The following is a 25,022-nucleotide window of genomic DNA, read 5'->3' as shown; positions in this document are numbered from 1 at the left end:
TTTTTTAATTTTGCGAATACACAAAGATGCTTTTTTTTTTTTTTTTTTTTGCAATTTACTTACTTTAGGTTCTCCTTTAGTTTCAGTTTTATTCTGGGGGCTCTGCGTATCTTCACACAAATCAGCAGAGACTTGTTCCACTTTTTCTTGCTTACTCAGTGCTTTGATAGTTTCTGTTAGGTTACAGAACTCTGGCTCATCACTGTTTAGAGTTTCATTTACAGCTGCAGCAACCTGCTTGCTTCTGTCTCCTCTAGCACTTCCAGGAGTTTGGTTCCTTTCACATTCTAGATTTCCTCCAAGAATATCACTGAGCTTGCCAGCCAACTCTTTGAACATTGCTGGGTCATCATTGAGAGATGCAGCCAGTTGGACCTGCTGCAGTTGTGACTGGAACAGTTCTGCAGCAGCAGCAGGATTTGTCTCATGCATTTTCTCCTTTAAGGCCAAGTCTTTCTTTGCCCCAAGCTGTTCATCGGCCTTTGAGTGGAGGAACTCTTGTTTCAATAAATCAGTAAAAACATCAGGACTTTTGTCATGAATGTCACTTAATTGTGGTCCTTTCTCCTCATCATGTGAAACTGCATTCTCCTCAGTAGGGCACTCTTGAATACTTATTATCATTTTGATTATATCCTCAGCTACCTGAGATTCAGCTTTTTGTAAGACTTTTGCATTAGTATCCTCCACTGTTATTTTTACCAACTCCTGCAAACTTGACCTTAGTTTACTACATACATCAGAGGTTTGCACACTCTCAGATGCAGAGCTATCTGTAATGCTACTGATGTCAGACTGGACTGTCAGTTTACCAACAGAATCTGTAAATTGAGTGGATAAATCCACATTAGCATCCATACTTTTACGCTCTGTGCAAATATCACCTGTAACAACTCTGCTGTTAACTGAGTCATTACTATCTCTCAAAATAGTTTTTTCAGATGAATCAAGCAACTGGTCCATTGCACCACCTTGAATATGATTGCTCATATCACTACGTATCTTAAAATCATCTTGCAAATATTGATTTCTCACAATAAAAGCTTTTACTTCTGTACCATTTTCCACCTGTGGATCAGTGCAGGCCTCTGTCATACTTGTATTAACCTCTAAATTATCTCTATTATCTTGTACTTCGTATTTTATTTGAGTACTAGGGGATGCATTAACAAGATCATTGGAGACATCTGAAGTACTTTCACGATCTCTCTCTGCAAGACTATCCATCTCTGCTTGGCAAAATCCTGTATTAACAGATTCAGCTACATTAAGATAGCAATGTATGCTGTGCGCTGGGGCATCCATGAAGTTCTCTTCTTTACATTTTTCCTTTCGGATCAATGAACCTGAATCACTAGTGTGTGACATGAACATTTCAGTTTCTATTTTAATACTGTCTACTCTTTCTTTCAGGTAATCTGTATGATTCAGTGAACTACATAAAGATGAGGTATCTTCTGTTTCGCTGGATGTATTTTTAAATGTGTTTGGTTCAGAAGGTTTATTGTCATGTGACGGGGAAGACCTATCTGATTCATTGTGTTCCTGGTTGCCAATTTGGATAATGTTTGACTCAAAATCTACACCAGACTTTTTCAACTGCACATTCTGCCCTGTGTATTCAGCCTCTGTGCATGTTTTTAAATCTAGGTATCTTTTTCCAGACTGCATATCAATTGAACTGCCATTGATAAGATCAGAATATGGAACAGCATGCTCACTAAACTTATCTCCATCCGCAAATTCAGCTGGTTCTTGTGATACTTCATGTGAACAGTTCTCAAATGTTTCTGGTGTAGTGTTTTTGCAAATGTTGTTTTCTAATTTAGATAGTTCATAAACCATGTTCTGATCAATTAATCCATGCTTAAGAGCATTCCCCACTGACAAGCACAAGCCTGATGCATGCTGAACAATCCCACCATCTTCTAACTGTTTACATAAAATGGAGGGGGCTGTGTCTTTATCCACTCGTGCTTTTTCTATAGCTTCAGTGAGAGGCAAGGGTTGTTGGACCTCGGGGTCCTGCATACCACTGAGTTCCATCTGCAGGCCCATCTGTTTCAGTTTTATTGAATCATCTACTTCTTTTCCAGTTATTGCTTCTTCCGTTTTTAGAAGCCCTTCACCAAGTTGCTCATTTATAAGCCCAAGTTTGGATGCCAAAGTCACTGATACCTGTTTTCCTTGCTCAAGATCTACAATTCCACCAGACAAGACCTGACCTTCCAACAGCCTCTGTGCTGTGCTATCATTTAAAAGACTAAATACTGCTCCTTCTGGCACACTGTGCAAATCATTGCTCTCTGGGTCAATTGTGGCATAGATAACCTTCTCAGAAAGTAAGGCTTTTTCTATAACATCATTATCAACCAGACCTTGTTGTATAGCATCATTGATGGTAATTGTTTCTCCAGTTTTTGATTCATAAAACCTGTCCAGTAGACCCAGCTTTTCTTCGATCTGAAGTCCCACATGGCTTGGTATCAGTCCTTTTGCCACATCTTCCTTAAGTGGTAAAGTTTCACCTGTTTGTTCATCATTGATACCTCCATCCTGGAACTGCAAAGCTAACACATCTAAAATAGTATCCTTGCCAACAAGACCCTTTTCTAAGGCTGTATCAAGATCATATCGCTCACCAGTAGCATAATCCAAAATGCCACATTCTTCCAACTGAACTTTGAGAATGTTTGCAGCATTCTGTTGCTCTAACTTTCCCTTTTCAACATCTTTCAAAAGCAACAGGTTCTCTTCTTCATCATTCCCCAGCCCTTTAGTAAATATACCTGTCTTCCCTGAGAATTCCAAGTCAGCTTTTTGAGATTCACAATCATTGGGTATTTTTGATACCTTATCGTTTATGTCACTGGACACACTTGCAAATGAGTTACATTTAACATCTTTATAAAGACTGCATTCTCTCATGTGAGGTAGCATATCAAAATCACCATCTAATACTGTTTCTTTAGTATCACTTCCCATTGCTATTTCTTTGTATGTGTGTGGTCCATCTAAACCAGTTTCAATCATGTGTTTTTGATTACATAGATGTTCTTGTCCTTCAATATTTGCATTAGTGATTAGGTGATGGTTTGGGGTCTGGAACTGTATTTGTGATTGATCTTTGGTTATAGAAGGCAAAACAGCTACATACCTGTCAGCACTTATATGAGTTTGTTTTTCAACACCATCTTCACTGCAGTTCATTGTGTTATACACTTCAGCATTGTCTACTTGTGTCTTATTGTCACTGTGTTTATAGCTTTCTGTTTCTTCAGAAAAGCAATCATGTAACCTTGAAATAAACTGTTCCTGCACCTGTCTTGGAAAATGCTGGTTAGGCATGGTATTTGGTTCTTTATCAGTTCTATTTTCATGTCTGCCTACAGACTGTTCACTTACACGGTTTTCTACAGCCTCGTTGCAATCATGTTTGTCTAGACTGACACTAGATTGTTTGAGACAAGGCATAGTATTGTGTGATTTTTCAGCATTCTCTGTAAAAAGTGTGGTTATTTTAGCTAACTCTCTATCATATACCAACAGCCTCTGTCCTAATTTGGGATCCATATAACTATTTATCATTAAATAGGATATAAATAGTTGTTTGGCTTCTGAGGAAGATGGTAAATTTGTATTTTTCAATTCAGATATTTCTTGATTCTGTTGCGATTCATGAGAACTAACTAGCTGAAGGTCACATGAAGAAACCCAAGTTGCAATCTTTTCATCTAAATCATCTATATCGGGAATGACATCAGGTATCACTATAGAATTCAAAACATCTGCAGTATTGCTGTCTATTATCTCTGACTTGGTTGCATCTTCAATACTTACTACCTCAGAGCTCTCTGGAATATAGAGTGCTGCTATTTTTTGTCTGTTACTTAGCAATTTATAAGCAAGTTCATTTGTAATCACCTCATGCTGTATGGAAGTTGATACTGTGAAGATTTCACCCGAACAAGGCCAGATAAGACCCATAAAAGCCTTTTGTTTTTCCAGAACTAACAGAGCACTGCTGGATGTTATTAAATTACATTGAACAGCTTCATCCATAGTTAACCTGTCACCAGTGCAAGGATTGACGATTCCACCATTTTGGGCCTGATAGCTCAATATTTTGCAGGCAGTATCTTGATCAATCAGGCCTTCTTGCACTGCTTCCTTCACGTTTAGTTTGCTATTTGTTGTGGGATCCATAATACCTCCTGCAAATAGTTGAGCTCCCAGCAGTCTGAACATGGTTTCCCGATCAATAAGGCCTTCATGAACAGCCCGCAATATGCTGACCTCTCTACCAGATTTTAAAGCTATTTTACCATCTTCTCCTTTCTTCACTGGCAACAATCTCAGACCTGTCTCTTCATGAACCAAACTCCTCTGCACAAGCTGTATTAGTGAGACCCTTTCTGCTGTATTTGGGTCAATCAAGTCTGTGCATGTATCCTCTCTTTCTAGAATCTTCAGGAACAATGGTGGTGGAATTAGTCCACTTTGGAAAGCCTTCTCTAGGTTTAAAATGTCACCTGTATACGTGACTCTTAAACCCCCGGTTGCCAGTTGTATTTCAATCATCCTAATGGCTAGTTGTTCTGAGATAATTCCATCTCTCCAAGCAGCAATTAGTGGAAGAGGTTCAGATGCATACTTGGCACTCAGAATACACCTTTTAGCTCCATTCATTTCCTGTAAATGGTTGTAAGTATGTTTGTCAACAAGACCATGCTTGAAAGCATCGTCTAGATCCAAACACACGCTCAATTCTGGTAAGATGAGTCCAGATGTAATCAACTGAGCTTCAAGTAAATTGATTCCAGTAGTGTAGTCAATCAGACCTTTCTGCATAGAGCGACAAACTGAAAAGACAGCTCCAGTTTCCAGGTCTATAAGACCTTCTATGGTTTGATAATCCTACGAAAGATGAAAAAATAGAATACTTTAATAAAAGGTTTATATATATATATATATATATATATATATATATATATATATATATATATATATAATTTATTTGTTCTTGGTATCAAATGGATGTTACACAGAAATATGTACTTACCAATAGAAAAAGCACGTGAATGTTAGCAGTTCATATGCACAAGCGAAAATCTGTGTCAGTGTTTCAACAGCAAGAAGAGGGGGACACAATACAAGCTTGCATGCATCTGTGAATGGAACACTTTTTTTCGCATAATATACAAAACAGAGTTAGTTAGAGGCAGAACAAAGCATTATTTTAGTCCTGTGAAAACCTGTGAAGATAAAACCATCATGCTCCGTTTCTCTGTGAAAAGTTAGAATGTGGGTGATATTAGAAGTTCATGCTATGCATGTTTACAGCATACTCTGTTTATACACACATACATTCTGAAAAGGGAATAAACCCACAACTGGACCAAACACACATGTACAAAACTTCTATTTGAGACTTGTTATTAAAAACACTAATCTAAATACAGTACAATTATATATAAAGTTATCTAAAGTTGCCCAACAGGGCATGTACCTTTACCATATTACTAACAATAGCTATGCTGCCCCCTCTGCATTCCTTAAATATGACTAGCAACTCATGCATTAAACCAGATATGTTAGTTATTTTTCATGCAATTTGGTCACCTTGTATCTAAGCTGCTTTACACTCAGGCACAAACTATGGGTCTCAGGGAAGTTCCCATTAATATATATTCTACCTGTTCAGCAGGAAGGCTCTGTGGTTGTGGAAGCTGATTAACAGACTGCCGAGATAAATCATTGTATGCCTGCTGCAAAGACTTCAGCTGTTCTTTGGTGTCTTGTCTTTCTTCTTCTGTCATTCTGAAAGGAATATATTTAACACGTCAATTTATTTGTGTTAATAGCACTGGAATACAAAGTACAATACATGTTTAAATAATAAAAAAAAAACTAACTTGTCACTGTGTTTCACCAGCATTAACTGTGTCGTCCTCAAAGCTTCAGCAATTTGTTCTTTCTTAGTTGCTACTTCTTCCATTGAAACCTGTAACAAAAACATACACACACATATATATATATATATATATATCATCATACACACACATATATTTTTTAAAAAAAAGACCGACATGAACATAATTTAGATGTTTTATTTAACATCATGTAATCAAAGAAACTACAAAATAATAGTAGTAAAGTATTTCATATTAGATTTTTCAATTTTTGTCAGTTTTTCGTGAATTAATTAATTGGAAAACTACATGCAGCAGGTTTCATTTGACTTTATGAAGCAGGTTTCATTCGACTTTATGAAGCAAAATGAGTTAATTGTGATGCAAAACTGTTGGTCACAGCTGTACAGTAATCCAGAATCCCTGGAAATCTTTTTCTATTAATAGTACATTCATAATCAAAATGTATTCCATAAGTGCTATGCATTCTTTACACCTGTTTAAAAAGAGAACATTTAGTATTTTGGTCTTTTCAGAGCAATACAATTGATACCATTTTTTTTCTGGTAATTGTGGAACTATCCAGTTGCACTTGTCTTATCTGCAGTTAATATACTAATTATACTGTGTATATGGAGTACATTTTTACCCTCTTGGAAACAGTAGCTTTGTTTGTCATTTTTCTAATGATTTTATGCTTAATATAAATTAAGATTCATAGGGGTTTGTTTTCACTGCTGTAATGAGAAGACATGAATTTAATTTTATAAGTTCAAAAATAATGCTTTAATTACACATTATATATATATATATATATATATATATATATATATATATATATATATATATATATATATTTTATCATAAAGTACATTCATATGTATATTAATATTGAATATACCCCTTAAATTGGGAACTGAATTTAAAAGAAGGAGCACTTTCAAAACAAATTAATATTTTAAAATCCAAGCCAGATGTAATGCAGGGGTGTAATTCCCTCATAAAATAATTTTCAAAACAAGGCTTAACTATAATTTTACTTACAACACTGTTCATTATTTGTATATATGTTTTGTTTGTCCTGTTGTTTTTACATGCTATCAAAATATGCTACTTGACATTCGTAGAACCGTTTCTAAATGTCAGTTTGCCCCTTTAGCGTTCAACGTGATTAGATGTTTCTTGCTATATACATTGGTTGTATTGAAAAATAAGTTGTATCAAGGTCATATTTTATTTTTAAACTATAGTTTTATTTCTTTTTTTACTCAAGTTTCCCTTTTTACCCATCATAATGTCTGTATATAAAAGAAAATGCTGCTGTTGGGGTATCCAGGGAAAGACTTTTTCAACCTTTGCAAGTGTGTGCATTTTAAAAGCTGTTACACTTCACCCCAAATAGGGATTACTGAGGTGTAATCACTATGCAAAACAGTGCTATGTAATTATTATATGACATTTTATGGCACATCAAAAGAGAAAAGGTTATTTGTTGATGTAATTAAAACATTTGAAATAATTAGATTGTTAAAACAATCTAATTATTTCAAATGTTTTTAATAATTATTTTATGAGGGAATTACACCCCTGCATTACATCTGGCTTGGATTTTAAAATGTCCCTTATTAATTTGTTTTGAAAGTGCTCCTTCCTTTAAATTCATGTTTATTTTACCATCTTCTCCTTTCTTCACTGGCAACAATCTCAGACCTGTCTCTCCATGAACCAAACTCCTCTGCACAAGCTGTATTAGTGAGACCCTTTCTGCTGTATTTGGGTCAATCAAGTCTGTGCATGTATCCTCTCTTTCTAGAATCTTCAGGAACAATGGTGGTGGAATTAGTCCACTTTGGAAAGCCTTCTCTAGGTTTAAAATGTCACCTGTATACGTGACTCTTAAACCCCCGGTTGCCAGTTGCATTTCAATCATCCTAACTGAACACTGATTTAACTGAACACATTAACTTGCTAAATTGATCAACAATTTGCATTCATCAGAAATAGATAATTATGGGTTACCTAGAAAACCTGCAGGATTGTGGCTCTCCAGGACCAGGGGTGGCCACCCCTGCACTACAGTATCCAAAAGGAATACAAGGTGTATGTATGTACATATAGATGTACATTCATTTTGTATTTTGAAAGTGTCTTAATATAAAAAAATGTATGTAAGGTAAACAACAGAAACAATGACATGTAGTTGAGTTGTTTTTTGTACAGCACTACTTGAAAAACTATATTTATATTTTAGTTTAATTCAACCTATTCACAAACCTTTTTCCTTTAACTCAAATCCAATGGTAGGTATATTGATTTCTCCATTCTCTCACAAACAGCATAATTCGTGAGTAGGGTTGTGGTATATAAATGTACTAACACCTTACAGTTGTTATTGCCTTTGAGAATGAGAAGTTGTTTTCTCAGTGTTTTTTAATGAATATATAAATTGGTTACGTTAGTCATTTTTGTAAAATATCTAGGGCGCAAAACCCCTAAAGAACTGGAGCACCTATAAAACTGTGTGATGTTTTAGTACAAAGCAAACAGTTACTGTCATTTGTAAGATCGATCATGAGTTAGATGATTTCCTGTACAAAATTAGAAAGATGGGCCTATCCACTCAATAATACAGTATGTTATTACCTGAGGCTTATAAGAAGTGTCTTTTGTGACATTTTTTTCATCCTGCAAGAGCTTCTCTTCTTTAATGTTGGTTTTTTTCATATTCGATGCCCAGTTTAACAACTTGCTAACTTTTTCACCATGCTCTTTCTTCTCTTCCTCAACAGATTTCTGGGTGTCAGGAAAAAATGTCAACATAACCATTAGGTTAGCTGTAGTGGTTTATTTGCTGCAAAAAAACAGTTGTATAGAGAACACTAGAAACAAACTGTATATGGACACCCAACACCAACCTTAAAGACAACAACATGTTTTTTATAAAAGGTAAACCTCCCAGCCATTTCACGAACTAATGTTTTTTGTGTTTCATTTTTGTTTTTCATTTATACAGTGTAAGATCGTTCTCATCACTTTGACCCTGCCTTTGTATCAAAGCAGGTTTTATTCATAGTACCCGAAATTTACAAGTGAAAATAATGTTGAGACTCAGGGAATCACATTTTATATAGAGCTGATCTTCATGTTGGTAAGTGCGTGCTTGCAAATTGGTCGGGATTCATAATCAAGATTGTGAACTTTTCCTTTCTTAGAAATAAGAAGATGATATTATTTTTTAACCCTTTCTTTTTTAACAGTCCTGAATTATTTTTGTCAAGCTGAAGAATACTAAATTAAGTTATGTAATTCAAAAAGGAAGTCATTTATTGAGTATACATGAGAACAGTTTTTTCATATATTTATACACTCCCTCAGACTGGGCCTTAAGAGTCCCATGAGGTTCCAGCATGATTTATGACGACAAGTAACATACCAGGACTGAAAGGGTTAACGTAACAAATTGTTCTAATCTCAGAAAAAAAGCAAGAATGCTTTTAATACAATAAAAAATACTACCCCTTAAAATCATTTCATATACATTTTGTGTAAATATCCTCTGAACAGTGTTATATTGCTTCTAAAAAGAGACGATCAATACGACCAAACATAGTACCGAGAAGTAGCATATTTGAAGGATATTTTCCTTTTTGTTTTAGGGCAGGTCAGGCTTTTAGTATGATACTTTTCATCTTGAAGCTTCAATGCAGTGGCAGTATCAGTGATGCCCCTTCTGACAGCTTCTGCCATCGGAACTCTGTTGCTAGATTCTACATCTATGGAGCCACCAGTCAAGCACTGAAACTCTAGGAATCTGTAACCAACATCCTTGGTATATAAGTTCATTTTCATTGCTTCTGTTAGGGACAGAGTTGCTCTGTGGGTCCACGATTCCAGTGTAGGCATGTTCAGACTGCTGGATCTGTCTGACCAATGCTTCATTGAGCAAGCCCTTTTCTAAAGCCTCAGAGATCAAACACTTCTTTCCAGTTGATGGATCGTAAATGTCACCTATGCAGCCATGGGCCTCCAAAAGACATATAGCTGTGAATCTTTCAACCAGATTTTGCTGCAAGGTTTTATAAATGGTAAGTCTTTTATTGGAGGACGCATCCCAGATGCCTGCAATAGGGCTATCAATGACTTTTGGCTTGGCATGCCTTGAAATAAAAAAAAACTCTGTGATCGCTAGCTTACATTCTTTATACTTAGCAATTTCAGTTTGGTTAATCAAACCCTGTCTCAGGGCATCTTCAACACTGAATTGCCTTCCACTTTCACAAAATGTATGGAAACACCAGCAGAATCTATTATTTCCGTTTCTTTCCACTCACACTCCTGTTCTGAAAGTTCCAGGTATGTCTTCTTGTTAATGTGTTGGGTTCGATATCCTTCATATGCTGTCATCTCTGTCATTGCCATCTCTGTCAATGACAGAGACTCTGTGACCTTTTGCTGGAGAAGAACTTGAAACATGTCTATCGCCTATAGACAGGAGTAAAACTCCCCCATCTACATCATACAAGCACATTGTTATCAGTTCGGAGTTGTACATTGTTTGTCCGGTATTTGGATTGTGGAAACCCCTTGGATTGCTAGCTGGCTCACACAAATGCTTCAGGATAACACCATTTAAAAAGCCTTGTTCAGCTGTGATTTCAGCAGGCAGCCTTTTTTTGTCTTTCTGTCTTTCGAGAAGCCTGTTCTCGATCGCCTGTAACACAGACAATATTTTGCCAGCATGCAAATATCCAGTGACACTTTTCTCAGCATCCAGTAACTTAGCCTTGTTATCGGCCTCGATTGCACCCCTTTGTATTGCTTCATCCACAGTATATATATTGGCTGACATTGGATCAATGATAAACCCTGTTGCAGCTTGGGCTTCTAGAAACTCTAAGGCATACGATTTGGCAATGAAACCTTTATTTGCTGCATCCATTAGTGTCATCTTCTTTTTGCTAGAATCCAGGTATAAGCCAAGCCAGCTATTGCAGACTTTTTGCTTATGAATCTTTCAAGAGACTTCTGTACCTCTTCAACTGTTAACATTCCTAACTCAAGCTTTTTAACAGTGTCACTGTCTAAAAGTTTAGCTTCTACCAGCTGCCTAGCATTTACATAATATCTGAGACCTTGGAACTTCCATTTTTCTTCAGTCCGGTTCTGGCTCCAGTCTGTCTGTTTAAATGTGTCTCCTTGTGAATGCAACGACTCTACTGCTTTGCTTGTTCCCAACATTGCCAGGTGGTGAACTGAGAAAAGGTCTCTGTCATTATTACTTGTCATCTCCATTCACATAATGTTCCCCAGGATGTTGAGGTTGTCTGTCTTAGGACTGCAAAATCCTTCTGTGAAATTGCATGATGTATGTCTGTGTGTTGGCTTGATATTAGGATGCTTTGTGAGGTTTGAACACTGTATGACTTTTCAAGATTTTTAAATTTGACATTGAAATCTCTGCATTTGTTTTTAAGCCTTTCTGTCTCATTTAAAATGCTTTCCTTTTCCAGCTTCATCTAAAAACATGAAAGTGTGAGAACCGTTATAAACAAGGGAACAATGAGAAAAATATTGGGACATGTACAAAAAAATGTACAGTAAGAAGGAAAGGACAGCATTTTGGAAACCAAAAAGAAAAAAAGGAATACAGTTTGAAAGCCAAATGTACGCAAATAGATCTTGTCTTAAGATTTATTGCAAAATCAACTGCCCGGAAAAAAAACAAAATTGAACGGCTGCAGTAAAAATGTTGCAACGACAACAGTAAAAACATGAATATGTACTATGGTCAATACTAACCTATAATAAAAAGCATATTTTGCATAAGGATATGCAGTTGTTCCAAGCCAAAGACAAAAGATTCCCACCAAGTTGTAGACAATATGTGAAAGAATATACCTCTCATGAGAATTGTATCATTTTTAATTCCTCGTTGAGTTTTTTCTTTATTTTTTCATTGGATGTAGTCAATGTTAGTTATTTGCAGTTCCTTTGTGAGTAAATCACATTTTGCCTTTTCCGATTCAGCCAGCTTCCTCAGGGATTCAATTTCGGAATCAGCCCTTTTCCTCAATACCAACACTTTGGAGTCTTGCTGGCTGTTCTGATTTTGCTGCATGGTCACCATTTCATTTTTCCTTTCTACTTTCAGCACTCACTGCCGTCTCAAGCTTTGACAATGTTTCTTTCAAGCTGCTAACTTCCTTTCTGTTGCTAGCTATCTGTCCTCTAAGAAATGTGTCTTCTTTCTCTACAGTGCGTGTTTTCTTTCACTATCCCCCAATATCTGCTTTAGTGTTGCATTCTCCAATGACATTTCCTTCTGAATGTTATCTGTCTGACTAACACTGGCCTTCAGTTTGATTTTCTCATTCTCTAATTGACTGATGTGAGTTTTGCTGTTCTGCAGTTCATGCTTTGCAACAGTTTTCTCCTTCTCGGCCTCTTCCATGTCTAATTCCTTTTGAGTCTCTAGTTTGTTGTTAAGAATGTTTTGGTTAAATGCTTTGAGTTGCTGTATCTTGTGACAAAGGTATTTGTTCTCCCTTTCTGTCGTTTCTGTGCTATAGGATTGCTCCCTTGACTTTTTTTTTTTTTTATCAAACTTTAGCTTAACAGCAGATTCTTGGAATTTCATCTTGTGTTTATATCTCCCCCTGACGTATCTGCAGCTGATGCTCATGGCCTTTCTTTTGAATACTCAGATCCTCCACCATTTCCTTGCACTGCCCAAGTTTGTCCTCCAAGTCTTTGGCCTTTTGGTGACCAGTTATTTCTTCCTTTTGCCTTTGCTTGAACTCTTCTTGAACTCTTTCTCTTGTCTGTTTTAACAAAATGACCTCTGACTGTTTCGTGAGCTGACAGGCCTGCTCCTTCTTTACTGTGGTCTCCTGTTCCAAGTGGTACTGCTTTGCTTCATATTCTGCCTTTGTCTTTTGAAGGGTTATGTCGTCAATAATCTTCTTTGTTTTTTTAGCTCGTTTTCAGCAGCTGCTATCACTTTGTGGAGTTTATATTCCAACTGATCCTTCTGCTTCTTGATTTCCTCTAATACGTACTCCAGTTTTCTTACCAGCTGTCTCAGCTTTAAGGTTTCTTTGTCTTTTACTGCCTTTTGTTGTTCCATGTTTTCTGAACAGGCTGACTGGTCGACAACACGCACTGCTTTTTTTCTATAACAAAAAATAAAACCTGTATGCTTGCGTTATGGTGAGGAAACTGGTTCAAAAGTATTCCTCAAAATGTTAAAAATACTTACATGGGTCTAAAGCTTCACCCACCACCTGCCAACCCAAAGTCTTACATCATTATCCAAATGAATACTTTTTGTGTTCGAAAATATCCATCACCACCAATGACACAAAAGATTACCTCTATTGTATCTGCAATCCAGCAGCTCAAGCCCAAAATATTCAGATTCTAAATCTTCATACACTTAAAAAAAGAGGCATACTTTTTAAATCTTTAGATTAAAAGATGTCAGGACTTAAATATATAGCAGTAAAGGGAAAATACAACACCTTAGTGATGTATCCTATAAGGAAATAAAACAGTTTTGTAAATGCCTGAAGTACAGATATAAATAGTAAATCAACCTTTTGGCCTTCACCATTTTGTCAAATCATGTATTGTCAGGAATATATACCGGCTGTGAAAAGGCAGTTTTACATACTAGCAGCTCATGCTGACAATCTATTAAAAAAAGACCACTGTAGGTGAATTACAAGAAAAGGCTTTGCAAAGGAAAGTAGTCCGTTTTTGGTTGAATACACTTGTGTTTGCTGTATATACTGTACATAAAGTGTGATAAAGACTAATCAATTTTGAAATGTGTCATACTGACTGGGAGGTTTCCTTGGAAAAGGAGTCTGTAAAGAAAAAAGTAATATAATTACAGTACTAATACATACTTTTTAGTTTCATTAAGTAGAATACACTAATAATGAAGACAAATCAAGTTTTAAACCACCACCGATTTTTCAAGAGTAGATTATCAATTTTTATTTTTTAAGTATAACAAATAAGTACCTCTTTATTATCTTTTAGGTGGGCCTCATTTTCCAATCTTTGGTGTTCTGTAGATATTTGTGATTGTTTAAAGGCTTTAGTCATTACTTCCCCCTCTTTAAGTTTCTTTAATAAATTCCTTTGTCCCGTTAATTCAATGTATTGACCAATACTGTCCGACATAAAGCTTCGAGTTCCTTCACCCTCATAAGCTGATTGGCCTGCTGTAGATTTAGAAGCCTTTTGTTCAGGGGAAGTTATTTCAATGAAATGTTCATCTTTGACTGGCTGATTTTCAAGTAGTTTATCTTTTATACCACATGTAATGCTTTCTTTATAAGATATTCCCTCAGTTTTCTGTTGTCTGCTATCCATGATCAGGGTTGCCTTGTTATAAACACCTATGGTATCTTTCACAGTCTTTCCTTCCTTTTCCATTCGTGCATCTGTGGGATGTTTATTGTCTGCTGTCTCAGTTGAGGTATGTGGCCTGTTCGTGCCACTTTGTAAATGTCTACCTTCTTCATGGTCTGTCTCCTGAGAAAACTGATGGTCTAGTGCTTCATCTTTCAGTGTGACACCTGGTCTTTTAAATATATGTTCTTTATTACTTAATACTCTGTCAAACCTTACTGCAGATACTGTGCTATTGGTGTCCAGTGATTCTTCTGCTTTTGCAACACTAAAACTACCTGAAAGTGGTTGTTGATCTTTCATCATGCCAAGATACTCAACAGTAATCTCATCAGTTATATCTTCATCTGACACAGTAAATGAGGATGTATCTTTTATTACACATAAAACTGTATCATGATGTTTCTCTGGTTTTCTACACATTTTCCTCTCTCTGCTAACTAGATCTTTTTGATAACAACTTAATTCATCTCCCTCTTCAAAAATTTGTAAAACAGAATTCAAATCAATTGTGGTGCTATTATTATTTTGCATCAATGAAGAAGATCTATGACTGACAATCTCAGCATTTTCATCAGTCTTTACAACCTGTATGTCAGCATACTGTTCTGGATAATATTCTCCCATGTTAAACTGGATTTCATCTCCAAATGTATTAGAAATGTTCTGGCTGTCCACGTTCGTGGGAAGATTGCTTTGCGGTCCTCCTTTTTCTTCAAAATCAGATATTTTTACTTCACTCGCTTGATTATCTTGGCCTTGATAGGCCTTCCTCACACTAACTTGGGCAGATTTTTCCAAGGGCACTTGTGCAACCAATTGTGTTTGCAGAGCCCTTGAGTAAACTCCAGGATCTTTGCTACCACTAGTGATCTCTGTTAGAATGGATCGGTTTTCCTCTTGATCTTCAATACAAGTAGCTGGACAACACTTGTTTTGCTTGGTCCCTGCTGCTTTGCGTGACTTTTTCTTTAAGCCCTGTGTGTGTTCCTTTTTAGGAACAACAGTTGATTCTGGGCTGACTGCGCTGTCTGCTACACCTATAGTGCCTTTAATAGTATCCATTGGAAAAATATAATTTGAGCATTCTGGAATACTTGAGGTATCCTGCATTACAGCCTCAAAAGGTGAAGAATCCCTTTCGTTTTCTTTTTTTTCTGTAGCTGGAAAAGAACCATCCTCATGTGTATTTGTGAGTATTGGCAAGTCTCTTTTATTTGTACCTGCTGTCTCAATTGGTAAAGCAGTGGGTACTGCATTCTTCACTGATCTTCCAATATTCACTGGTTCATTAGAAGCATATTCAGTCTCCATTGGAGGATATAATTCACCTTCGTCAGAAGAATACTGGGCACAACAGCACAGGTTATTAGTTACGACATTTCCTTTCTTTAATTAAAAATGTAACAACTTAATGCAAGAAACGAAGAAGAAAGGAATAAAGACCGGATAACTTTGCTGCCCATTTGATTTCCAGGAAAAATTGCAAGAATTATATTGATTTCACTTTTGCAGAGACAGGTCCAAGACTTGCATTTCGATTTGACCAGTAATCAAGGTTACCTATTGTGAAAGCTCCACTTAGGTACAGAGGAAGTTAAAGTGGGGTCTGAACAGACAGACAAACAGTTTTCAAAGCCTTTTGAAATGTTTTTTTTTTTTTTTTTACTTTACCATAAGCAGTGGATTCCACTACTTATTCAGTGTATAAAATGGTGATTTTTTATTATTATTTTTTTTTTAATGATATTTAAGTCAACTAAAGCAAAACTAGTATACAGGTAACACAAGGTGTACAAGAAAAAAAAAGCTAAATTTCTCTATGAGACACATATAGCATTTAAAGATTAAGTAGAAGGCTCTGAAAAATATAGCATTACACATCCCCACGTTTTGTTACAACTGTTTAAATAATATAACTGTCATTTTTTTTTCTTTTTACTGTTAACATCCTGACAACTTTTTACACTTATAACTGTATCAAAGCCCTTTTCAAAATGGCTGCTCTAGTGCACTGATAGTGTACAGATTAGTGCCCACATTGTCAAACAAGTAACAGCAATAATGATCCATGATGTGGTATGGAACAGAAAAGAGCAATTATGTTATTTATTTATTTTATTTTTTTAGACTTCATGCAGTGATTTAGAGGATCGATCTCAAACCCCAGCACACTAGAGCGGTCATTTTGAAAAGAGCTTTGAAAAGAGACTTTAAAGTTATAAGTGTCAAAAGTTATCAGGATGTTAACAATGAAAAGAAAAAGGACAGGTACATTATTTTAACAGTTGTAGCAACATGTGGGGACATGTAACACTAGATTTTCCGGAACCCTGCTAATTACTCTTTAACTGGTTTCATGCTGTTCGTCTCTTGCACCCATGCATGTTTCTTAGTCTGTTCAGAGAGAAATTAAAACAAAGAAACAGTTAAGCCTAAAAGCTTTGTGCAGTACATGTGGACATTAAACAGTGCTGGTAAAAGATTTTAAATATTTGGAAGCATGTACTGCATTGTTCTTAACTCTTTCAACACTACACACCGGTAAACCAGACTTGGGTCTAACTTTTTTAGTGCAGTAATCCGTCATGTATCCGCCCTTCACATATCCGCCCTAACCGTTTATCAGCCATGATCAAGCTCTTCAGTACAGTGTGCATGTGTGTGAGTGAGTGAGTGAGTGAGTGAGTGAGTGAGTGAGTGAGTGGGTGAGTGAGTGAGTGAGTGAGTGAGTGGGTGAGTGAGTGAGTGAGTGAGTGAGTGAGTGAGTGAGTGAGTGAGTGGGTAAGTGAGTGAGTGAATGAGTGAGTGAGTGAGTGAGTGAGTGGGTGAGTGAGTGGGAGAGTGAGTGAGTGAGTGAGTGAGTGGGTGAGTGAGTGAGTGGGTGAGTGAGTGAGTGAGTGAGTGAGTGGGAGAGTGAGTGGGTGAGTGAGTGAGTGAGTGAGTGAGTGAGTGAGTGAGTGAGTGGGTGAGTGAGTGAGTGGGAGAGTGAGTGGGTGAGTGAGTGAGTGAGTGTGTGAGTGAGTGAGTGAGTGATAACCAGAACCAGGGTGGGATACCAAAGAGCGAGTAAGCAAGCTGAAACCGCTGACAGCCGGGCGAGTACCCGGAGTTTGTTTATTATTGAACAGAGATTAGTTCAGAGATTGTAGATCCCACCAAAGTTTTCGTACACTGTGTTGTATGTACTCTGTGCGCTACCACTGCTGGTCAGTGTGTTGATATGTAAATCCTGTTCACAAGGGATTTAGGGGAGCGCCCTAATAACAGCTGAATCTCAAAACAAAAATTGTGTGAATATAGTAATTGTTATAGCTGTGTAAAATGGTATTTAAAACAGGATTCATTTATCCGACTTTTTATATATTCGCCCTTACTCTGATCCCACCGGAGTCGGATACGCAACGGACTACTGTATAAGACAAATAATATTCAATTGGTTACCTTAGGATTTTCTTTCAGCATTGTTATTTAGTGTTGAAAGGATTAAACAAAAGAGCAATGGAAAGCAAGCAAATTGTGTGTTTAATTCTCTGAGGTATCAATTTTAAGTTGATATAAAATATTCTACCAATTTTTAGGTAAATTCACAAAATAAGTTCAAGTTATGAAAGCTTTACTGAGTATATGTACTTTCTGTGATTATATTTAACAGCTGCAGTACAAGAAACAATTAATAACGGACTATGCAAATACTGTCCTTGAACCTATTTCACCTCAAACGAACAAGCTCAAACTAAAAAACAACTTAACTTGGATATATATATATTTTTAAGAATCAATATGACTTATAAAAAAGAATATATATTTTTAATAATAATGTGAGAATTGCGATGTTCGTTTAAATCATTTACATTCCTACTTATGTATGTACAGCAATACTTGTGTGTGACTCTAGGAACAACATTTATATTTAGGCTACACTCAGTCAGTTAATCTCCTACCTCTTCCTCCTCTGTTCTCTTCAAGGTTTCACTAGCAAACTTCACATACTGAGTCATGAGGGTAACCAAAGCAGTGTAGCGGGTCCGTAGGTCCATGAACTGTTGCAATAAATAGAGGTATTAATATCTATCCATTTTACAACTCTATTATTAGTGCTAACAACATTATGACTGATTCCCCTTTTTTTCAGTTGAAAATATTTGAGTTATTTCCCTTTTATACTTTAATTTGTATTATGTATTATGATTTTTAAATGCAACACCATAGATCAAAAGTTGCTACAAGTTCCTAGATCCTAATCACTTCTTGAGTGCCAATAGTGTAGCTGCAACCAGACTATGTGATATACAGATCAGGAGGTTCCAGTAAGAAGCAACTGAAAAATCTACAGCAATGTACTTAAGAAACGAATAATAAACAAGCTAGGATACAACCCCTCTCATCAGTGATTAGGTTGCTTACATTAATAATTACTTTGTATTTTAATATATTTGTGGTTATCACTCCTTTAAATCACTACATTATCTATGTTATAATGGCACTTTTGTTATCTTTTACCTCCTGTATTACATCAGATGAACTCTGCATCCTGCGTCGCTTGACTGGGGACTTCTGCTGTGAATCCACCATTGCCCTGTAGGTCATTAACTGAAGCTCATAGTCCTACAGAAAGGACCACAAAGCCATTATTACAAAACTCAATACTGTCAAGAAGAAAAAAAAACTGTTGACGTGACAGGAGTTTCCTTACCTTCACCACAGCTGAGTATTGCTCTGAGTATTTCTGACACTCATCAATTTTACTTTGTTTCATTTCAATTTCTGAAACAAGGACCTGTAAGAGAAACAAGGTACAACAGTTCCAGCAAAGGATCTCCCAGTTCCAAACAACTCTCTTCATATGTTCTTACTTTTCATTTTTTAGAAGATGATGCACCTTCACACACCACAAACTGATCCATTGTGTGGGTACAGAGTGGCATGCATAGAACAGTCAATGAACCTTAACATAAAATTGCCTGTGATTCATACAATGCATTACACTTTGATACTGCCTTATTGCTGTGAAACTGTATTGACAGCTCAGCCCTAGAAAGTTTTACACGCCCGCTCTGCTGGTTGACAACCACTGCTTTCACAGAATTCTGTTTTGTTTCCACTCCACTTTCCACCACCACCAATTTTCAAATGTGCGCACATTAGCAAGATGTCTGACTCTTGTGTTGTATGCTGAAATAATAATAAAAAAAATGCTATGCGTTGTAAACTTTTAGAAGTCGATTTACAGCAAGGTGTTTTTACATAGATAAAGAATAAGTCAATTTTCTTTAAAACAACTGAATTGTTAATACTAATGCGGTCTGTTGAAGCTCTTTCTTACCTTTTGCTGGTTCAGCAGTTCAGCTAGTGCTTTGCTGTCTTCTGGCTGGTTTTCTTGCATCTTCAATTGAGTGTCTTCCATTTCCTTTATCCATTCATCTAGCGCATGATAGGTGTCTTTGTAGTACTTTAGAGATTTGCATGTACACTCCAAGTCACGTAGCCTGATTAGCAATGAACAAAACAATCATATTAAATGATGTAAATACAGTGCCTTGCGAAAGTATTCGGCCCCCTTGAACTTTGCGACCTTTTGCCACATTTCAGGCTTCAAACATAAAGATATGAAACTGTAATTTTTTGTGAAGAATCAACAACAAGTGGGACACAATCATGAAGTGGAACGAAATTTATTGGATATTTCAAACTTTTTTAACAAATAAAAAACTGAAAAATTGGGCGTGCAAAATTATTCAGCCCCTTTACTTTCAGTGCAGCAAACTCTCTCCAGAAGTTCAGTGAGGATCTCTGAATGATCCAATGTTGACCTAAATGACTAATGATGATAAATAGAATCCACCTGTGTGTAATCAAGTCTCCGTATAAATGCACCTGCACTGTGATAGTCTCAGAGGTCCGTTTAAAGCGCAGAGAGCATCATGAAGAACAAGGAACACACCAGGCAGGTCCGAGATACTGTTGTGGAGAAGTTTAAAGCCGGATTTGGATACAAAAAGATTTCCCAAGCTTTAAACATCCCAAGGAGCACTGTGCAAGCGATAATATTGAAATGGAAGGAGTATCAGACCACTGCAAATCTACCAAGACCTGGCCGTCCCTCTAAACTTTCAGCTCATACAAGGAGAAGACTGATCAGAGATGCAGCCAAGAGGCCCATGATCACTCTGGATGAACTGCAGAGATCTACAGCTGAGGTGGGAGACTCTGTCCATAGGACAACAATCAGTCGTATACTGCACAAATCTGGCCTTTATGGAAGAGTGGCAAGAAGAAAGCCATTTCTTAAAGATATCCATAAAAAGTGTCGTTTACAGTTTGCCACAAGCCACCTAGGAGACACACCAAACATGTGGAAGAAGGTGCTCTGGTCAGATGAAACCAAAATCGAACTTTTTGGCAACAATGCAAAACGTTATGTTTGGCGTAAAAGCAACACAGCTCATCACCCTGAACACACCATCCCCACTGTCAAACATGGTGGTGGCAGCATCATGGTTTGGGCCTGCTTTTCTTCAGCAGGGACAGGGAAGATGGTTAAAATTGATGGGAAGATGGATGGAGCCAAATACAGGACCATTCTGGAAGAAAACCTGATGGAGTCTGCAAAAGACCTGAGACTGGGACGGAGATTTGTCTTCCAACAAGACAATGATCCAAAACATAAAGCAAAATCTACAATGGAATGGTTCACAAATAAACATATCCAGGTGTTAGAATGGCCAAGTCAAAGTCCAGACCTGAATCCAATCGAGAATCTGTGGAAAGAACTGAAAACTGCTGTTCACAAATGCTCTCCATCCAACCTCACTGAGCTCGAGCTGTTTTGCAAGGAGGAATGGGCAAAAATTTCAGTCTCTCGATGTGCAAAACTGATAGAGATATACCTCAAGCGACTTACAGCTGTAATCGCAGCAAAAGGTGGCGCTACAAAGTATTAACTTAAGGGGGCTGAATAATTTTGCACGCCCAATTTTTCAGTTTTTTATTTGTTAAAAAAGTTTGAAATATCCAATAAATTTCGTTCCACTTCATGATTGTGTCCCACTTGTTGTTGATTCTTCACAAAAAATTACAGTTTCATATCTTTATGTTTGAAGCCTGAAATGTGGCAAAAGGTCGCAAAGTTCAAGGGGGCCGAATACTTTCGCAAGGCACTGTACATAAGCAGTAATACATTCAAGTAAATTCCAAATACACTTTTACTGTACAGGGTGATGTGGTAAACTTACTTTCTAATCAGCCTGTATTTCTTTCTGCCACAATTAAACCAAACTGTAACGAGTGAATCAGCTTTGGGGGATATGTTGAAAGTTGGCAGTGCAAATAGAAAGTCATGGCCAATTAGGACATCTGCAGTACTGCTGATAAGGCAGTTTCATTGTGTTAGAGCACTAACCTGTTTTCTATCTGAGAATGAACATTCTGCCATCTCTCTGCCAGCTGGTCTGCTTTCTCTTTGTGCCAGTCCAAGTCAAAATCACGTTCATTATGCATCTTGAACATCCGGTCACTAATAGCCCTGGCTTTCTGTAGCTCATCCTCCAAATCGTGAAAAACTTCTCTTTTTTCATCGATTTCTGTGCACCACAGCTACATTGCATAAAAGAAAAAAACATTATTAAAAAAAAGGATGAGGCACTTGGCATTTTTATTTTTTTTTCCATTTTGTATTTATTTTAATCTCCAGTTTCATCAATACAAGAGACTTAATGTACAAGACTAGTAGAAACATGACAAAAGAAAGTAAAACAAAGGAAATAAATGAAACCAGGACTGTTGTAGGAGACAGAAGAGTCTTGCTTTTACCTTCAGAGTACTCACGACAGTCTCAATGGCTTTTGTTTCAGCATTTACAGCATCTTCCTCACACAGTTTTGCCTCATACAGTCTCACTAAGGCCTCTGCTCCTTGGCTGTTTTTCACAACCCGACTTACGGTTTTCAGCCTGCAACATCAGAGTAAATTATTAATATCTACCCAACCTTAACTATATATATATATACAGAGAGAGAGAGAGCGAGAGAGAGAGAGATAGAGAGAGAGAGAGTCAGAATAATGATGAACACATACTTCTCTAAGTAAATGGAAGACATGGAGTAGACTTGATTCATGTTCTGGACGACAACATTGAGTTCTGTGGACAGAGTAGGGACTGATGGCGTCGAGGCTGCTTGGCTGATGAACGTCTCACACTTCTCTTGCATGGTTTCCAGATCCTCTTTGAGTCTGTCTAGCTCTTTTTTTGATTTCTGTTAACGAATAGCAGACATTTGTAAAATAAAATAAGCATATGCATAAACTTAAATCCTCCCTACCAAAATACCCCAAACCTGCCCCAGAGGCACTCCCATCTAAATCATGAAGCATACAGTCTCCTATTAGTGTAAAATTACCTCATTACCAGAGCCTGAAATGTACATGACAAATAATATTTTTTATACTAAGATAACAGTACCAATGTATAATATTGTGCTATGTATTGTGTTGCTTTTCAATATGTGTTGTTGCTTTACTTGTGACATTTTTTGTAACATTTCTCAGGTTTCTGCAGGACATATGGTAAAACCTGATTATACTGCCATTTAAAATGGGAAATGCCGTACATAAATACAACAGGCAGTCCTTTTTTTCAAGGGATCTTTAATACAAATTAGAATGTACAAGTAACCAACTCCCAAACAGTTAAAAACCAGAAATATTTCTGTGCAAGTGTGTAGTGTGTACCTCCTGCTCTGCAATCCTGAGCACACTCTCCTGCAGGTCATCCCTCTCCAGTGGAGCACGGATCTGACGGATCAGGCGCTCCTCATAGTTCTCCAGACGCATACGGAAGTTCCGCACCTCTGAGATAAACAGGTTGTAGACAGATTCCTCGTGTTCCTCTGTGTGGAAGAACATGAAGGAGGTTAGAATTGTAACACTAAAACAAATCGGAAGTGCAGCATCTTATTATTCATTATCATATTTAAAGAGCAAATAGCTTCAAATGTGCATTTCCTTTACTATTTTATGATGTTTGCAATGCTCCAGAGTGGTTTAGTATTGCTCCAGTATTGGGCTGGTGCCCTCATTCCATTTAAATCATCTCAATATAACCTTTGCCAGCCCTGCCTAATCTCTTTCTATATACATGAGTAGGTGTGTCTGGCAGAGTTGAAAGTACATTGTCATATGATTTGAATGGAAGGGGAAAGCTGTTCACAGCAAGCTTCAAGAATGATTGCAACCACCATACAATGGTAAAGAGAAATATAAACAACATATTAAAATGATATCTGAAATTACTTGCTCTTTGAATTTTATGGCTTTCCATGATGTACATTGCTCTGTATGTTATTTGCTGGAGATTCTCCATGTATAATTCACCAGGAAGCAAGTAAAATGGTAATTGCAAACATCTGGAATCAAGCTTACAACATCTTTACATTACTTATGCCACAACATACCTTATGACGCCTGCTATGTTGCTATTAAAAGCTTTTACTTCTAAGAGGGGCATCATTTTGTCGTAGCATTTTTTTATGGGCTTACATTTTATACCATTTTTAAAATACCAGGTGAAAGTGTGGACCTCTATACCTCTATATATAGTTCAGGATTACTTTCTAAATTTCCCTGCTTGTTTACAAGGCCCTTCATCACACAGGTCCAGAGTATCTCTCCAACCTGCTGACCCGCTATGTCTCTGCCTGCAAGCTGAGGTCCTCTGACTCTGGCTTGCTTGTTATACCCAAGCAAAAGTGCACCACACTCGGAAAGTGCTCTTTTAGCTTCATGGCCCTGACCCTCTGGAACTCTCTCCCATTTAGCTCCCACAGTCGCTCGCTTCAAATCAACTCTCAAGACCCACTTGTTCTCTCTTGCTTTCAATGCTCTTCAAGCCTGATATTTGTTATTAGCTGTTGTATAAATTGCTATTACAAGGTTTTTCACTCCATCTTATTCGTATGCTTCTGCATGACACACGCATCCACAATGTTTAGAATTCACATCCTAGCCTTGTATTTAATGTATTATGCCTATATTTAATGTATTATGTCTGTACTTAAGGTATCTGCATTGTTTTTCACTGTTTATTTAATGTACTATTCCCTGTTTTTCACTGTATTTAATGTATTATGCATTGTTCCTCACTATCTTGTAAAGCACTTTGTGATGGTGGTCCACTATGAAAGGCGCTATACAAAATACATATTGATTGATTGATTGATAGATATACATAAAATACTGTTAGTTAAATAATGTTTGGTGTTAGTAACCCTTCTTGGCAGTTTGCAATGTATATTGAACTGGGTGTTTCAATTTCAACGTACCCCTTTCAGCTGATTTCAGAAGGTCCTCGTAGTACTGCTTGCAGATTACAACCTCTCTCTCCAGCTGCCCTCTGTCAGAGACGGTGAAAACTTCTGACTCCTGACTGTCCTCAAGAAAGTCCTCAAAGTGACTTTGCAGGTTGCTGAGAACCTGCTGGTGTTCCCCTGGTAACATGGTCTTTATCTGAAAAGAACAGCAAGTAGTTATTTCATAGACAAAGAACAAGTAGCTCTTGCATGGACCATACATAGATTACAGAATCATACATACTACAGTATAATCATAAACATTATCAGAAGATAAACATAAATCAAAACACGTACAGACATTTTACAAAAATACACTAAGCTTGAAAAACATTATTCAGTA

The 25,022-nt window shown here is 37.0% G+C and overlaps 1 protein-coding gene and 1 pseudogene across 30 annotated transcripts in view; both read right to left on the bottom strand.

The window, feature by feature from the left end:
• The window catches only part of LOC117402333 (dystonin-like), a 205,066-nt gene that overhangs the window by 74,558 nt on the left and 105,486 nt on the right, over window positions 1-25,022 (bottom strand). For 23 of the 30 annotated variants that reach the window (XM_059023930.1, XM_059023934.1, XM_059023932.1 and 20 more), the window contains 14 exons: window positions 24,653-24,836; window positions 23,064-23,221; window positions 22,410-22,588; window positions 22,146-22,284; window positions 21,736-21,929; window positions 19,660-19,822; window positions 19,030-19,113; window positions 18,837-18,941; window positions 18,278-18,376; window positions 13,941-15,680; window positions 8,556-8,705; window positions 5,916-6,004; window positions 5,697-5,820; window positions 64-4,917 (listed from right to left, as the gene is read on the bottom strand). In XM_059023930.1, the coding sequence (XP_058879913.1) occupies window positions 64-4,917; window positions 5,697-5,820; window positions 5,916-6,004; window positions 8,556-8,705; window positions 13,941-15,680; window positions 18,278-18,376; window positions 18,837-18,941; window positions 19,030-19,113; window positions 19,660-19,822; window positions 21,736-21,929; window positions 22,146-22,284; window positions 22,410-22,588; window positions 23,064-23,221; window positions 24,653-24,836 (8,262 nt within the window). The remainder of the gene's footprint in view (window positions 1-63; window positions 4,918-5,696; window positions 5,821-5,915; window positions 6,005-8,555; window positions 8,706-13,940; window positions 15,681-18,277; window positions 18,377-18,836; window positions 18,942-19,029; window positions 19,114-19,659; window positions 19,823-21,735; window positions 21,930-22,145; window positions 22,285-22,409; window positions 22,589-23,063; window positions 23,222-24,652; window positions 24,837-25,022) is intronic. The other 7 variants (XM_059023950.1, XM_059023957.1, XM_034921305.2 and 4 more) reach the window with 2 other exon arrangements.
• Window positions 8,712-13,926, bottom strand: LOC117402335 (plectin-like; annotated as a pseudogene).

Source organism: Acipenser ruthenus, chromosome 5 (genome assembly GCF_902713425.1).
Source record: "Acipenser ruthenus chromosome 5, fAciRut3.2 maternal haplotype, whole genome shotgun sequence".
Taxonomy (NCBI): domain Eukaryota; kingdom Metazoa; phylum Chordata; class Actinopteri; order Acipenseriformes; family Acipenseridae; genus Acipenser; species Acipenser ruthenus.
The sequence above is the reverse complement of the archived record's forward strand: the minus strand, read 5'-3'. Positions and strand labels throughout refer to the sequence as shown.